The sequence below is a fragment of the Mustelus asterias genome, chromosome 9 (genome assembly GCF_964213995.1).
Source record: "Mustelus asterias chromosome 9, sMusAst1.hap1.1, whole genome shotgun sequence".
NCBI lineage: Eukaryota > Metazoa > Chordata > Chondrichthyes > Carcharhiniformes > Triakidae > Mustelus > Mustelus asterias.
The window spans coordinates 98,356,121-98,373,087 of record NC_135809.1 but is presented as its reverse complement, the minus strand read 5'-3'; the positions used below and the strand labels follow the sequence as shown (position 1 = coordinate 98,373,087).

Here is a 16,967-nt window from a genome sequence, read left to right as displayed (position 1 = left end):
TGGAATGATCTGAAATGCAACTATTATTTAATACATTCACTGAATATTACAAAGGCCATTTTTTCTTTACAAGATTTGATCATGGTTATTCTTTTGTTATTTTTGCCCAGAATCTGTTGTGCTTTGCAGCTTAAACTTTTGAGATACAGAAACATAAAGTTTAAACCATTTCAATGTAGACCTCTGGCTATTAAAAGATTATTCCTTGTCCAATGACATGCTAATTGGTCTCTTATCTGTTTGCAGTTGATGCAGCCTGACATGTTTCAGATAGACCCTCCACTCTTGCAGTATCCAGACTGGAAAGGACATGAGTTGTAAGTAATTTTATTGTGCTATTTGCTGACTTTAGATCACATCTATCTAATAGTAAAAACTGTCAACCTCACTGGGAACGCCATCATTGCAACATGCTTTGATGGAGATGCCATGTTTCACATAAGACATAAAAAATGGTCTGTGCTTGACATAAAAGATCACATGCTACAATTTGAAGGACACAGAAATTTCCCCAATGAATACCATCAAAGAAAGGAAAACATCTTGTTGCTGTTTATGGGGTCCTGCTGTGTGCACTTTGGCTGTCCTTCTCTTTATGACACATGCTTATTTCTGTTGCTGAAGACAAGAATTTAATGCTCCTTTAGGGGTGACTTTGGAGGTAGGGTGGGGGGATGGATGAAAGGATGCGAGTTGGACACTGCGCTGTCTCTCCGCTTTCACCTGTTTAAGTCCCACCTGAAACTCTTTATTCTCCCTTTGGAGAATCTTCATTGCAGGAATGAGACATTTGAAGGTGACATATCACCATCTTATCAAAGACAACTAGGGTGAACAATAAATGCTGGCCTTACCAGTAATCACAGTAAGAAGTTTAACAACACCAGATTAAAGTCCAACAGGTTTATTTGGTAGCAAAAGCCACACAAGCTTTCGGAGCTGCAAGCCCCTTCTTCAGGTGAGTGGGAATTCTGTTCACAAACAGAGCATATAAAGACACAAACTCAATTGACATGAATAATGGTTGGAATGCGAATACTTACAACTAATCAAGTCTTTAAGAAACAAAACAACATGAGTGGAGAGAGCATCAAGACAGGCTAAAAAGATGTGTATTGTCTCCAGACAAGACAGCCAGTGAAACTCTGTGGGGGTTACAAATAGTGGGACATGAACCCAATATCCCGGTTGAGGCCGTCCTCGTGTGTGCGGAACTTGGCTATCAGTTTCTGCTCAGCGACTCTGCGCCGTCGTGTGTCGCGAAGGCCGCCTTGGAGAACGCTTACCCGAATATCAGGCCGAATGCCCGTGACCGCTGAAGTGCTCCCCAAAAGGAAGAGAACAGTCTTGCCTGGTGATTGTCGAGCGGTGTTCATTCATCCGTTGTCGCAGCGTCTGCATAGTTTCCCCAATGTACCATGCCTCGGGACATCCTTTCTTGCAGCGTATCAGGTACGCTGCAAGAAAGGATGTCCCGAGGCATGGTACATTGGGGAAACTATGCAGACGCTGCGACAACGGATGAATGAACACCGCTCGACAATCACCAGGCAAGACTGTTCTCTTCCTGTTGGGGAGCACTTCAGCGGTCACGGGCATTCGGCCTCTAATATTCGGGTAAGCGTTCTCCAAGGCGGCCTTCGCGACACACGACGGCGCAGAGTCGCTGAGCAGAAACTGATAGCCAAGTTCCGCACACACGAGGACGGCCTCAACCGGGATATTGGGTTCATGTCCCACTATTTGTAACCCCCACAGAGTTTCACTGGCTGTCTTGTCTGGAGACAATACACATCTTTTTAGCCTGTCTTGATGCTCTCTCCACTCATGTTGTTTTGTTTCTTAAAGACTTGATTAGTTGTAAGTATTCGCATTCCAACCATTATTCATGTCAATTGAGTTTGTGTCTTTATATGCTCTGTTTGTGAACAGAATTCCCACTCACCTGAAGAAGGGGCTTGGAGCTCCGAAAGCTTGTGTGGCTTTTGCTACCAAATAAACCTGTTGGACTTTAACCTGGTGTTGTTAAACTTCTTACTGTGTTTACCCCAGTCCAACGCCGGCATCTCCACATCATGCTTACCAGTAATGCCCAAATAGTGCAAATGAAAACTTAAAGAAAAAAATTGGCAATGTGCAATTAGCATTTTGTAACACTAAGGCTTTCTGATTTGATTCCCTTTAAAAAATGTTTTTTAATGATTAACTGTATCTGTGCATTTGTATATCAAGAGAAATGTGTAAGAAACAATTTCAAAACATTTTTCTGTTTGTCTTGCTGCCATCTCAGCCTCCGAGTACAAGTGGGAAAGTTTTTGACGTGCTATTGTAAGGCACCGGTGCCCCTCAAGCCTGAGAACGTGAGTAGTTACCACTGTCCAGCATTGCCACTTATTGTTTTGACCTCTCCCTTTGCCAAAACAGCTTGCCACTGTGGAATCCCCTCAAACCTTCCTTTGTGGCTGGACTTTTCATTATCTCCTTTGTTCCTCAATCCACCTTTCTCTTCAAAGATGATTACGATGTTTTCTCATGCCAAATGTGCTATACAAGTGTACGTTATTTTAGTAATGGCATTCTGATGATTTGATCTTTTCCCTCGGGATCAAATTTACTTTATTTAGAGTGCATTGCTTGTCTTTTGTAATGACCAGTCATCCACAAAAATAACATAATCTGACGTATATGGGTATAACAAAAGCAAAACACTACGGATGCTGGAAATCTGAAACAAAAACAAAAAATGCTGGAGAAACTCAGCTGTGGAGAGAGGAACTGAGTAAACCTTTCGAGTCCATATGACACTTCTTCAGATACAGTTTTTTTTGAGTCAGCTCAGTGTCTTGACAGATGTGGAAGTCCATTTAAGAAGTTTTCAAGTCAAGCCAATAAGAAATCAACAGATATAGGGGCGATTTTCCCCCCAAAAAAACGATGTGACCAACAGGCAGACAAACTGCTCTGATCTCCCCATAGGGACATCGGCACATGCACACTGGCCCCACCATCACTGGCCTCTTGATCACCGGCTTAACTTTGCACCCTTTTTTGAATGAAGGTGTAGCATTTGCATTTCTTCAGTCCCATTGGCACCATCCCAAATCTAAGGGAGATTGGAAAATTGTGGCAAGTGTCTCCATAAAGAAAGTTAAAAGGAGGGGCAAGAATGATAAGGGACCAAAAAGGGGATTAATGCATGGAGGCAGAGGACATAAATGAGGTTCTAAGTGATTACTTTGCATCTATCTTCACCAAGGTATGAGATGCTGCCGAAGTTGTAGTGAAAGGGGAGATAGTTGAGACATTGGACTGGCTAAAAAATTGAGAAAGCAGAGATATTAGAAAGGTTGGCTATATATAAAGTTGATAAGTCATGAACTGGATCAGAGGATACTGAGGGAAGTGAGAGTGGAATTGCGGAGGCATTGGCCATAATCTTCCAATCCTCCTTAGGTGCAGGGATAATGCCAGAGATCTGTAAAATTGCAAATTTTACCCCCTCATTCAAAAAAGGATAAACCCAACAACTACAAGCGAGTCGATTCAATCTCAGTAGTGGGCAGGCTTTTAGAAACAATAATTCAGGTCAAAATTAACAGTCACCTAGATGAATGTGGACTAATCCAGGAAAGGAAGCATGGAATTGTTATGGGGAAATTGTGTTTCACTGATTTGATTGAGTTTTTCGATGAAGTAACGGTGAGAGTAAAGCGGTTGATGTGGTATACATGAGCTTCTGAAAGGCATTTAATGAAAGCCACATAACAGGCTTGTCAGAAAAGTTGAAGCCCATGCTATAAAAGAGAGAGTGGCAGCATGATTACAAGGTTGGCTGAGTGACAGTAAATAAAGAGCTGTGGTAAATGATTGTTTTTCACACAGGGATTGGTAAGATCATAAGATCATAAGACTTAGAAGTATTATGAACTATGAGGAGGATAGTGAACAACTTTAAGAGGACATGGGTGGACAGGTAACAGATTCAATTTAATGCAGAGAAACGTGAAGTGATGCACTTTGGTAGGAAGAACAAGGAAAGGCAACATGAAATAAAGCATACAGTCCTAATGGAGGTGCAGGAGCAGGGAGACCTAAAACCATAGAATCCCTACAGTGCAGAAGGGGGTCATTTGGCCCATTGAGTTTGCATCGACCACAATCCCACCCAGGCTTTATTCCCGTAACCCCACATATTCACCCTGCTAATCCCCTAACACTAGCGTCAATTTAACATGGCCAATCAACCTAACCCACACATCTTTGGACTGTGGGAGGAACCCACACAGACACGTGGAGAAACTCCACACAGACAGTGACCCGAGGCCTGGGGACTATTTGTGCACAAATCCTTAAAGACGGTAGGACAGACGGAGAAATAGTTAATAACACATATGGAATCCTGGAAATTATAGATGGAGGCATAGAGCCAGTATAAAACACTAATCTGGCTTCAGCCAGAGTATTCTGACCTATTCGAGTCACCACACTATAGGAACGTGAAGTCATTGGGAAAGGTGCAAAAAAGATTTGCAAGAATAGTTCTAGAGCTGAAGAGAGGGTGGAGAGAAGATTTGATAGAGGTTTTCCAAATCATGAGGGGTCTGGACAAAGTAGATAGAAATAAACTGTGCTCATTGGTGGAAGAGTCGAGAACCAGAGGTGAATCGCAAAAAAAGGGAGATGAGATGAGGACAAGGTTTTTTTAATGCAGTGAGTGGTTAGGATTTGGAATGCACTGGCAGAGTGGGGTGGAGGCAGATTCAATTGTAGCTTTCAAAAGAGAATTGGATTAAAATTTTCAGGACTGATTTCAGGATTTTGAGGTGTATAAAATTATGAAAGGCATAGATAGGGTGAACGGTGGGAAGCTTTTCCCCGGGTCGGTGGTGACGTTCACGAGGGGTCATAGGTTCAAGGTGAAGGGGGGGAGGTTTAACACAGATATCAGAAGGACATATTTTACACAGAGGGTCGTGGGGGCCTGGAATGTGTTGCCGGGCAAGGTGGTGGAGGCGGACACACTGGGAACGTTTAAGACTTATCTAGACAGCTATATGAACGGAGTGGGAATGGAGGGATACAAAAGAGTGGTCTAGTTTGGACCAGGGAGCGGCGCGGGCTAATTGTTCTTTGTTTCTCGTTTCAAGGCTTCATTCTATGATCATCTTGCTGGTGCCAGTACAGAGCGAGACTGCATATAGTTGGGAACCTGTCTCGGGGGCAGGGAATTCATATGGTGTTCGTGGAAGTGGAAATGACTAGGGTTGGGAAGCATTTTCCGATCAGGGCCAGTGTGATCTCCTGGACTCGTTTCGATCGCCTCAGGGGGTCGGAGAGGAATTTCCCAGATTTTTTATCCCCATATTGGCCCTGGGGTTTTCACTGGGTTTTCGCCTCTCCCTGGAGATCACATGGTCTGAAATGGGGGGTGGGGGTGAGTTAATAGGTTGTGATGAACAAAGCATCGTAGCTGTGAGGGACAGCTCGCTGGATAGGATATTAGTATGTAGATAGGCTGGAAAATTGGGCGGGGATCCTGGATTCAGGATTCAATCCTGGACCGGGGAGCGGCACGGGCTTGGAGGGCCGAAGGGCCTGTTCCTGTGCTGTATTGTTCTTTGTTCTTTGACTGTGGGAGAAGGCAAGGGAATAGGACCAGCTGAGTAGCTCTTACAGAAAGCAGCCACGGATATGACTGACCAGTAGCCTCCTGTGTTTTAACCATTCTGTGACTTCAGCTGAATTTGGCTGATTGCTGTTTGAAGATTCATTAACTCTATGAATGGGTTTCCATTGGTGTCTCATGTGAAACATCAGTTTAAAAAACAGATGCCTATCTAAATAACAGAAGTGGATATCTCCACGATGTGAATCATACTGATGGGAATCAAAATTGATTATTTGGTATGTAATCGGCCTGTGTCCTCTTGAAGTTAAACACAACTGAATATGAAATAATTCTTTAAAGCTGTGGTCCTCTTTCCTCCTCCCAGAATGGAGATACTTGTTCATGATGTGCTAATTAATCAAAAACGATGCATTTACACTTTTTTTCCCCATTTTTCTAGATAGTTGTGGTTAATGGTTGTGGTTCTCTGTTTTCTGCACTATCCGCTGTGCTGTGTGATCCTGGAGGTAAGTGAAGATTGGAAAAGGGTGGTTGTTGAGCAGCTAAACATTTGGATTTCCCTTTAGTTTTTTAGGGATTGTATTTTGGGTGTGATATTGTTTTTGATACATCAGCACTGTAAAAGTAAAATTCCAACTTTTGAGTTGCCATCATCAGCGCCTTGATTCAGACACAGATGCAAGTGCAAAAAACTGGAAGGGAGGGAAGGATAACTAATTGTCCTCAACATCAAAACAACATTCAACAGAATCTGGCAACAAAGAACCCTAATACAACTAGAGTTGGTGGGGAAAATACATCTAAGAAGCATGATCCTGGTTGTCACTGGCCAGTCAAACAGCATTGTCCTGGCGAGAGTTCTTTACGGTAGCACCTATGGCCCAGCTAACTTCTGTTGCTTCATCAATGATCTATCCAAATTCATTTCAATGGGAAGGCTGTTTACTGATCGTTCTGTAGTGTTCAACTCTATTTGCAATTCCAAAACTAGAGCATACGTATAACAGGACCTGGGCAACATCAAGTTTGGGCTGAAAAGTGACAGGTAACATTTTTCCATGCAAGTCCCAGGCAATGACCATCTCCAATAATGGCACTACCATCAATTATTCCTCCACCATGAACATCCTGGAGGCTACTATTGTTCTGAAACTTAATTGCATCAAGTGAATCATCACCATACGTAAGCTAACAAGGCAACATCTTACTTTTTCTGTGATAGGTGACTTGTCCCCTTATCCTTCAAAGTCTCCTCGCCATGTACATAGATTGAAAGTGTAATAGCATACTGGCTGCTTATCTGGATGGCTGCACCCTCAATAACACCTCAGAATCTCAGCATCATTTGACACATAGTAGGCTGAACAATATCCTGTCTGTTTTCCCCAGTGTATTGTAGCTGAGTGTATACCAGCTATGGGTGACACTGTAATAACAAGATTTTATATTGCTGGCAGTTTTGATTCCATGATACCTGGATTTCTTTAAATGCAGAATTATTGAATTCAGCCTGCTGGGAGGATCATTAGCTTCCCGGTGAAGGCTGGGTACTGAGATAGTGTGCCAAAGCTGATCCTTTTTCCACCCAATGGATATTTTAATAACCACCACACAGTCTGAGGTTACCAAAAGGTTAATGAAGATGATCAAAAACTTTCAACTCTGTCAGTATGCTTCCAAGGTTGTAGAGTGCCTAATCCCACAGTGGATCAAGCTAGAAATGTAGAATGCCCTGAGTGTGGACCAAACAGTTTTTGGACAAGAAAAAAACATATGTCATCATATCCTTGCATTAATCACTTTTGTCGAAAGCAGCTTTCAAAGCAATCTTAGAACAGGGACACAATTCCTTGGCCTCACTGCAGCATATGATCCAGTCTGGCACGTTGACCCATTCATCAAAATATCCCTCCCTGGGCTACTGGCACCATTGAACTACTTTTGGACAGGGTGGGAAGGGTGATAAGACCATTGCCTGGAGGAAACAGATAAATGGGCTACCTCACAGATTTGTCTTAGCCCAACCCTGTTCAACTTGTATACCAGCAACCTACCCCCAATCCAATCCCAGAAATTTATCTATATAGATGATATCTGCTGTCGGATACAAGCTCACACTTTGCGTGAAATGTAAGACACATTGAATGACGATATTGCAAAGCTGGCTGACTACTGCAAGACTTGGTGCCTAAATCCGAGCACCAGTATACATGTTGTACTACATTACACCTTCATAATACCACGCCAAGGAGTAACATCTGAGGACCCAGGGCAGGAGGTTTAGTAGGAGAAAATATCCAGCAAAAACCATTTTTATTTTTGTAGACCTGACTGCTTGTTCATCCAGCTTTGATCCCCCATGGTGACAGTGGGCCCTTTTTCCAGACTGGCCAAAGCCTCTGTGCAGCCACCCATCATCAGTAGAGTTGCCAAGGACCACACAGGCTACAGCTATTGTGCAGACCAAACTATGACTCTCACTGTCGAGAAGTGTCTGCTGCCTAAACCTGAAAGTGGGCTGAGAGAACTCCATGTAGTCATTGACAAGACCATTGCTTGGCTTTGGGGACCACACATATGCTAAATATATGAATACTGTAGCAACTCAGTAAAGTTACTTTGAATGTCTCCCAGCTGTATGACCTATAAGACCATAAGACCATAAGACATAGGAGCGGAAGTAAGGCCATTCGGCCCATCGAGTCCACTCCACCATTCAATCATGGTTGATTTCAACTCCATTTACCCGCTCTCTCCCCATAGCCCTTAATTCCTCGAGAAATCAAGAATTTATCAATTTCTGTCTTGAAGACGCTCAACGTCTCGGCCTCCACAGCCCTCTGTGGCAATGAATTCCACAGACCCACCACTCTCTGGCTGAAGAAATTTCTCCTCATCTCTGTTCTAAAGTGACTCCCTTTTATTCTAAGGCTGTGCCCCCGCGTCCTAGTCTCCCCTGTTAATGGAAACAACTTCCCTACGTCCATCCTATCTAAGCCGTTCATTATCTTGTAAGTTTCTATCAGATCTCCCCTCAACCTCCTAAACTCCAATGAATATAATCCCACGATCCTCAGACGTTCATCGTATGTCAGGCCTACCATTCCTGGGATCATCCGTGTGAATCTCCGCTGGACCCGCTCCAGTGCCAGTATGTCCTTCCTGAGGTGTGGGGCCCAAAATTGCTCACAGTACTCCAAATGGGGCCTAACCAGTGCTTTATAAAGCCTCAGAAGTACATCCCTGCTTTTGTATTCCAAGCCTCTTGAGATAAATGACAACATTACATTTGCTTTCCTAATTACGGACTCAACCTGCAAGTTTACCTTTAGAGAATCCTGGACTAGGACTCCCAAGTCCCTTTGCACTTTAGCATTATGAATTTTGTCACCGTTTAGAAAATAGTCCATGCCTCTATTCTTTTTTCCAAAGTGTACGACCTCGCACTTGCCCACGTTGAATTTCATCAGCCACTTCTTGGACCACTCTCCTAAACTGTCTAAATCTTTCTGCAGCCTCCCCACCTCCTCAATACTACCTGCCCCTCCACCTATCTTTGTATCATCGGCAAACTTGGCCAGAATGCTCCCAGTCCCGTCATCTAGATCGTTAATATATAAAGAGAACAGCTGTGGCCCCAACACTGAACCCTGCGGGACACCACTTGTCACCGGTTGCCATTCTGAGAAAGAACCTTTTATCCCAACTCTCTGCCTTCTGTCTGACAGCCAATCGTCAATCCATGTTAGTACCTTGCCTCGAATACCATGGGCCCTTATTTTACTTCTGTCACTGAGAAGGCCAGGAACAGGAAAGTCTTAGCAACAACATTATCTCCAAGTTCCTCTCTCAGTCATTTACCATCCTGATTTGTTCGTATTGCACTGTTGTTTCATCATTGCTGGTTTGCTTTCCTATAACTTGCAACTTGCCATCAACTGGGAGCATGGGTTGAGGTGATGACCCATTCAGGACAACTGGAGATGGGTAATAAATGAAGTCATGCCAACATCTCAAGAATAATTCCACAAAAAAATCTGTGTTTTATCAAATTTGGCGATAACTTAAACAGACAACATTACACTGGTCACTCAGAGAAATATGCGAGGAAGAGATAAATAAAATCTTAACTTTCCATTCTCCCCGTGTCTGCGTGAGTTTCCTCCGGGTGCTCCGGTTTCCTCCCATACTCCAAAGATGTTCAGGTTAGGTTGATTGGCCATGCTAAATTGCCTCTTAGTGTCAGGGGGACTAGGGTAAATACATGAGGTTATGGAGATAGGACCTGGGTGGGATTGTTGTCGGTGCAGGCTCAATGGGCCAAATGGTCCCCTTCTCCAATATAAGGGTTCTATGATTTTAGTGCATTCCTAAAATTCTCTTTATTGACACTAATTTAAATCACCGACCCACCCTAGGATGTTATTTTGTATTGGGGCATATTCATTTATAACACCATTTACCCATATGCCATTAGTTAATTGCAACATTTATGCTGATAAATGGACCTGTTGATTCAGCAAGTTAATAATTTTAACTTTGTCATTTGATCATTTATCATTTGATTCTGAAATTCACTGTACTGACTGATTTTGTTTCTGTTTTAACAGATAGAATTCTGCTACCCGCTCCATACTATGGTTTTATCAAGGATGATATCTTTTTCTACAGTGCAGTCAAACCACTACTTGTGCATTTGGAGAGCAAAGTAAGGCGATCACATACGACACAAATATGAATCCAAAATGTGAATGCTTTATCGATCTTTGTGTTTTGTGAAACATGTACAAAATTCTGAGCTTCAGTTTAAGTGAATGAAAACTAAACAACTGAGTAACTCTCAGGTTAATCTTTACCAATAGCTCTCTTTGAGTTATGTCCTGAACAGTGACATAAGGAGAATTTAAAAGTTTTGTTTGTTCTAAAAGATGTTTGCTAAATCAATATTGTCAGCAAACCTAACCATTGGTACACAGATGACCTTGATCAGAACACGTACCAGTCACTGAGCAGTGATTCACTTTATTACAAAACTGCCCTTTCACCTCTGGGCTCATGTTCAGGCAAAGTTTATGTCTGACAAGTATATCGTGCAACTCGGTATCAAATGGTGCAAATTTTTTTTATTTCTCCTCTTAACCCACAATGCACAAGTCTTTGACTGTGTGAGTTGTGCCCATATGGTTTTGCCAATGCAGTGGTATGTGGTCTCTTAGTGTTGGCTTTTATTTTCTGCCCCTTTACTGCCTATCTCAAAAAATAAGGGTGGCACAGTGATTAGCATGGCTGCCTCACAGTGCCAGGGACCCTGGTTTGATTCCAGCCTTGGGTGACTGTGTGTGTGTGGAGTTTGCATGTTCTCCTCATGTATGTGTGGGTTTGCTCTGGCTACTCCAGTCTAGAAGCATAGAAACTAGAAGCAGGAGTAGGCCATTCAGCCCTTCGAGCCTGCTCCGCCATTCATTATGTTCATGGTTTGATCATCAAATTCAATATCCTGATCCTCCCGCAGTCCAAAGGTGTGCAAGTTAGGTGGATTGGCCATGCTAAATTGCCCCTTAGTGTCCCAAGATGTGTAGGCTACTCACAGTGGTTAGCACTGCTGCCTCACAGCGCCAGGGACCCGGATTCAGTTCTGGCCTCGGGTCACTATCTGTGTGGAGTTTGCATGTTCTCCCCGTGTCTGCATGAGTTTCCTCCAGTTTCCTCCCACACTCCAAAGATGTGCGGGTTAGGTGGATTGGCCAAGCTAAGTTGACCCTTAGTGTTACGGGGACTAGCAGGGTAAATATGTAGGGTTACGGGAATAGGGCCTGGATGGGATTGTGGTCGGTGCAGACTTGATGAGCTGAATGGCCTCCTTCTGTACTGCAGGGATTCTGTAAAAAAAAAAATTCAATAAATATGTGGGGTTACGAAGGGATATAGCGGGCCTGGGTAAGATGCTCTGTTGGAGAGTTGGTGCAGACCTGATGGTCTGAATGGTCCCCTTCTGTAGGGATTCTGTGCTTTAATGAACATTAGGAATCTGCTAAAAAGAAAATTGTAGATGGAAAGCTAGGCCTCGCAGTGAACTTCTGATGGTCTTGTTTTAGGTGTCAGATGGAGATACACGTCCATTTCAGCTAACAGTGGAAAAGCTTGAAAAGTCAATGCAAATTGCACAGTTACAGGTGAGTGGATGATTCAGAAATGTTCATTTTTCCTATAGCTTAATTATGGCATTGTTTTATTTTCTAAGTAGGTTTCAGCAAATGGGATTTCAACAGAATATCCATCAACATTTTGTGCATAATTCAAGCAAAATCTTGTATATTCTGCAGTGATTGTGCAATGTCTGTAGTTTTCTGGTACTGAACAAATACCACATTATATCAAAGGTTTGCTGCATTTAAACAAGCTGGCACAGAAGTTGACAGATGTTGTAATGTCTCAGTAATTGAACCTTTAGGCATTCCAATTGCTGTTTCTGTTGATGTGCCTAATTTGTCATTCTTAACTAACCGAAGCCTGGGAATACTGTTTATTTACTCTCCCCTTGATTGGTGATTAGAGTGCAGTCTGCACTTCTTTTAAATCTATTTCTAGTTCATCTGATTGCGTGAAATGCAGTTCAATTCATGCACTTTTTTTCTTGTTTAATCACTTAAGTATTATGAGCAATTTGACTGATGGGTACATCATGTAAAAGACTAGTTTGATGACCTATAAAATCGGGGGAGGAAAAGGGGACTGTTGAAGGGACAACTGCAAGTTTTACTGCTCCTAGCACGATGCTTTTTTGCAAGAAGGGTACACTAATCCAATCAGCGTTGCCTTTGAGTGGGATTTTCTGGCCCTGATCATGGTCAAGATCATCCAGTCGTACTGAAGGTTGGCTGGGGCACTGCATCCTTTGCGACAGGTACCGCCATGGTGAGGCTGAAAATTCCCGGCCTTCTATTCCTTTCTCATTCAGGTGCAAATCTAACTTTCTCCTACAAGCACATATCCCCTTTGCCCCAACTCTTTCTTCTGGTTGTACATTCCACATAACTGTCATACTTATGATTTTTAAAAGTTACTCTTGAATTCCCAGTTGGATATTTAATTGATTATCTTATATTAATGACCTCTAGTTTAGGACTCTTTCCCCCTCACCCCACCCCCCTCCAACCATAAGTGGCAGCATTTTCTCAACACCTATCTTTATCAACATTTTTCTTAAAGGCCTTCATTAGTTCATCCCTTAACCTTTTCTTTTCTGAGGAAATAGTCTGGCATATTTAACCTTTCCTGTTAAACCTTTCCTCTTAATTCTGTTACCATCCTTGCAAGTCTTTTTTGTGCCTTCTCCAGTGCTTCTCCATCTTTTTTACAATATAGTGATCAGCGGGGCCAAATAAGGTTGTGTATAAGTTCAACATAACTTCTTTGCCTTTCTGTTTGATCTCTCTAGACATGAACCTCAGTGCTTAGCTTTTTTAACCTCAGGTTTGAAGAAAGTCTATAATGGGAATCAAAATTTCTGATGTTAACTTTTGATGACCATTTTATTTGTGTTAGAAAATTGTTTGTTCTTCTGTTTGCCATTTTTTACATACCATTTCTCGCTAAACTTAGTTCACCATCAGAGAATCAGAATTGTGACTATTGCCCTTCCTGTGTTCTAAGTATTGGTTCAGTCTCAGCTTCTCTTTCTACGAAGTTTTACTAGACTAATTCCTGGGATGGCTGGATTATATGTGGAGAGGTTGGGTCCACTGGAGTTTAGGAGAATGAGAGGGGATCTCATTGAAATGTATAAAATTCTGACAGAGACTGGACTTACAGGATGCAGGGATGAAGTTTCCTCTGGCTGGGGGATTAGAACAAGGGATCATAGTCTCAGGATACGGGATAGGTCATTTGGGACTGAGATGAGGAGAAAATTCTTCACTCAGAAGGTAGTGAACCTATGGAATTCTCTACCACAGAAGGCTGTTGAGGTCAAGTCACTGAATATATTTGAGAAGGAAATAGATTTCTAGACTCTAACGGTGTCAAGCAGTATGGGGAAAGTGCAGAGGTATGGTGTTGAGATAGAGGATCAGCCATGATCAAATTGAAGGGTGGAGTAGGCCCAAAGGACCGAATAACCTACTCCTGCTCCTGTTTTTTAAGTTTCTGTGTTTCACTGTTATCGTTTTAATCCCTATAGTGAGACGATTCTGTTTTTAAACATGTCAGCGAAAAGTATGAGAATCTGTTTCCCATGTTTTCTGGTCAAAACATTCTGAAAAATGAGCTGATAAGTGACTGATTTGGAACAATGCTTTGTTGTTCAGTCCTGTCTCTGTCCAACCTGATCATTGATGGTTTCTTGACTCAAGTACACCGTATGCTTCAACTGCATTCAGTGGGTATTTACTAACTGATTCAAAAGCTTGGGGAAAATGTCAATAACTTTCAATAATTCTATTCAACACCTTGCCAGTTGTTTTCACTTCCTCAGTGGAATGCCTGCCCTTGGCATCCTAAAAGGAAAGCTCCCACTTAGTTTGGGATTGTTATTGTGTTGTTTTAGAAATGATGGTTCCGAGGTTAGAGGTATAGCTTCTGTGCACTGTGGGTGGACACAGTAAGAAGTCTCACAACACCAGGTTAAAGTCCAACAGGTTTATGCGCGATCTTCTTGGAGATCCTCTCCACTTGGAGCCGGCAGTTTGCGGTGTCGATGGTAGCCATGATGTGGAGATGCCGGCGTTGGACTGGGGTAAACACAGTAAGACATTTCACGTCACCAGGTTAAAGTCCAACAGGTCAAACTTGTTGGGCTTTAACCTGGTGTTGTGAGACTTCTTACTGTGTTTACCCCAGTTCAATGCCGGCATCTCCACACTGTGGGTGGAGCAGGAGTGAAAAAAGTACTCATCAAAAATTATGCACACCAATGTTAATTTTGAACACTTGGTAAACAAATATCTTGTTATGGAAATTCAGTGCTGTTAACCTATTTGTCCACCCCTCCTTCATTGGCATTCCGAGTGAAATTCGGAGAAATTGAATGATTGACCATTCCTGCTGGAGTTCCAAAGATGAAATGTAAAGTTGTGTAAAACTGTCTGGGTGATAAATTCTCGAATTCTTTCCCTAAAGCTCTCCACCTCTTTATCCATTTCTCTTCATGATGCTCCTTAAGACCAAACTTTTGTTCTTCTGTCCTAATATCCCCTTAAGTGATTTGAAGCCAAAAATTGTTCGACAAAACTCCTGTGAAGCACCTTGAGACATTTTACTATGTTAAAGGTGCTATATAAATGCATGTTGTTGTTGTTGATCGGTTCAAACCATCAATTTGAGAGACAAAAGCAAGAAAGGAAATGCTGCATATCAGAAAAAAAGTGGCACATGCAGATCTGTCAGCAACTGCAAAGAACAAAGGTCAACCTGATAGACTAACCTATCTCTGCCACTTTGCACTTTATATTTTAGTTATAGCGATTAGCATGACTCAAATATTATGCCGTCAATATTTGGTAATCAACTGAATTCCTATAATAGATCCATTCTGTTTGGACAAGGTTTTTTCGGGAGATGGTTTGGTGTTGGCATTGATAATTTGTTTTGTGTAATCACAGGGCACCAGGGTCACGGCCATCATCCTGACAAACCCCCACAATCCCTTGGGTGATATTTATTCAGCAACAGAAATGAAAGAGTTTCTTGAATTTGCGAAAAGGTGAGATTTCCATTGGAGCTATGAGAGAGTCCTAAACAATCTCTGACCAGCAATGAAGGTTTGTAAGGAGTTGCATGAGTTTTTAAAAATGTGCTAAAATGGTTGGTAATTAGATATTGTGAAGCCCCTGCAAATTTGTAGCTTCTACCAGTTCCAGCTGTGTATAAAATAGTGTGATTTATTCTCATGTACAACTCTGAAAAACATTTAAGCTACTTGTTCAATGCCTTTACTCACTTCTCAGCTTTGATCACGAATAATTGAAATAATTCATTCCACAAAGTAAGACTAGTCTTAAATATTTTTAATTTTTGAGCTTCTGTACTTTGTATTTTTTTTCCTTATTTGTGATTCTATCCACCCCACAGTGATGGCTGTTAGCTTGAATCTTTATCAGAGCTAATTATTTTTGGGGGTGATCTTGTAATTTCATCCACGCTGAAGAAGATCGACATAATTCCCGTGATTGTGGCTTATTCTACTATAAAGTGAATTGAATCATTTTCTACACTCCCCACTCCTCCCCATCACACCCCACAACTCCTGATGTGCACTGACCATTGTGTGCTGATGAGATTCAACTTTTTTTCTTGCATGTTTGCCTGCAAAAATTTATACAATTTTGAGCCCAGAGTCTTGTGTTCTCTCACTTAAATATTTCTTGTGTTCTCTCACTTAAAATAGTGTTCTCTCACTTAAATATTTTTGACTAAGTCACTTTGAGTTAATAAAAGGATCTGCTAAATCTTCGGTACATTTCGATTGGTGCAAAACAATAAGAGCTGATTCATGTTGCATAATGGAATGGTAGGTTGTTATTTTGTACTTGTAATTTCCCCACCTGATTTTCCAAAATGTTGTCAGAAGGCATCACGCAGAGGAGAGGTGCTTGTCCATAAGGAGACAGGAAAATCTGACGTCAGGTCTATTTTGCCTTCTCCAACCCATCAGGTACTGTCACGTCATTCCTGGTCACTGGTTCACAGGTTAACATTAATAAGTGCCTCCAAGCAAGTTGCTTGTGTAGTGTTATTTTTATTAGATCTCCCAAGGTGTAGACTTCAATCGAAATAAAAATATGACTCTGCCCCAATTCAAGGTGTGCAAAGAGTGGTGTCCCTGCATCATTTATAAATAAAATACCTCTAAGAAAGAAAGATCAAAATCTGCTTTTGAACTGATTGAGATTTCTGTGTAATTTTATTAAATGCTATTTATATATTTTTTTCCTGGTGGTGTAGATACAAATTGCATGTAATTGTGGATGAAGTGTACATGTTATCGGTATTTGGTGACACGGACTCTTTCCAAAGTGTCCTCAGCTTTGACAAGTGAGTCTTACATTTTGCATTAAATATTGTTGAAAATAAGTGCTGTACTTGACATTTTTCGTCACCATCTAAAATTTGTACTTGCAGAAACCCATCATCTATTTAGAGGTCCCTAAATCAAGCTACTGAGAAATCTACATGTAGTATTTCTGTTTTTCTGATGCAGAATGCACATTCTGCCGCCATAGAATCACACACCCACTTACTCACAAATAGAGAGCTTTGGTGCAAATTGCTCGAGTCCAGGCTCAAGGGCCTTAAGTATACACAGGTATACAGCTGGAATTTATCGAGGAAAGACTACAAA

General features: G+C 41.8%; 1 protein-coding gene across 6 annotated transcripts in view; it reads left to right on the top strand.

Moving 5' to 3' along the window:
- The window catches only part of accs (1-aminocyclopropane-1-carboxylate synthase homolog (Arabidopsis)(non-functional)), a 55,219-nt gene that overhangs the window by 20,808 nt on the left and 17,444 nt on the right, over positions 1-16,967 (top strand). For all 6 annotated transcript variants that reach the window (XM_078220637.1, XM_078220636.1, XM_078220638.1 and 3 more), the window contains 7 exons: positions 247-317; positions 2,291-2,360; positions 6,069-6,135; positions 10,240-10,337; positions 11,725-11,802; positions 15,229-15,329; positions 16,571-16,660. In XM_078220637.1, the coding sequence (XP_078076763.1) occupies positions 247-317; positions 2,291-2,360; positions 6,069-6,135; positions 10,240-10,337; positions 11,725-11,802; positions 15,229-15,329; positions 16,571-16,660 (575 nt within the window). The remainder of the gene's footprint in view (positions 1-246; positions 318-2,290; positions 2,361-6,068; positions 6,136-10,239; positions 10,338-11,724; positions 11,803-15,228; positions 15,330-16,570; positions 16,661-16,967) is intronic.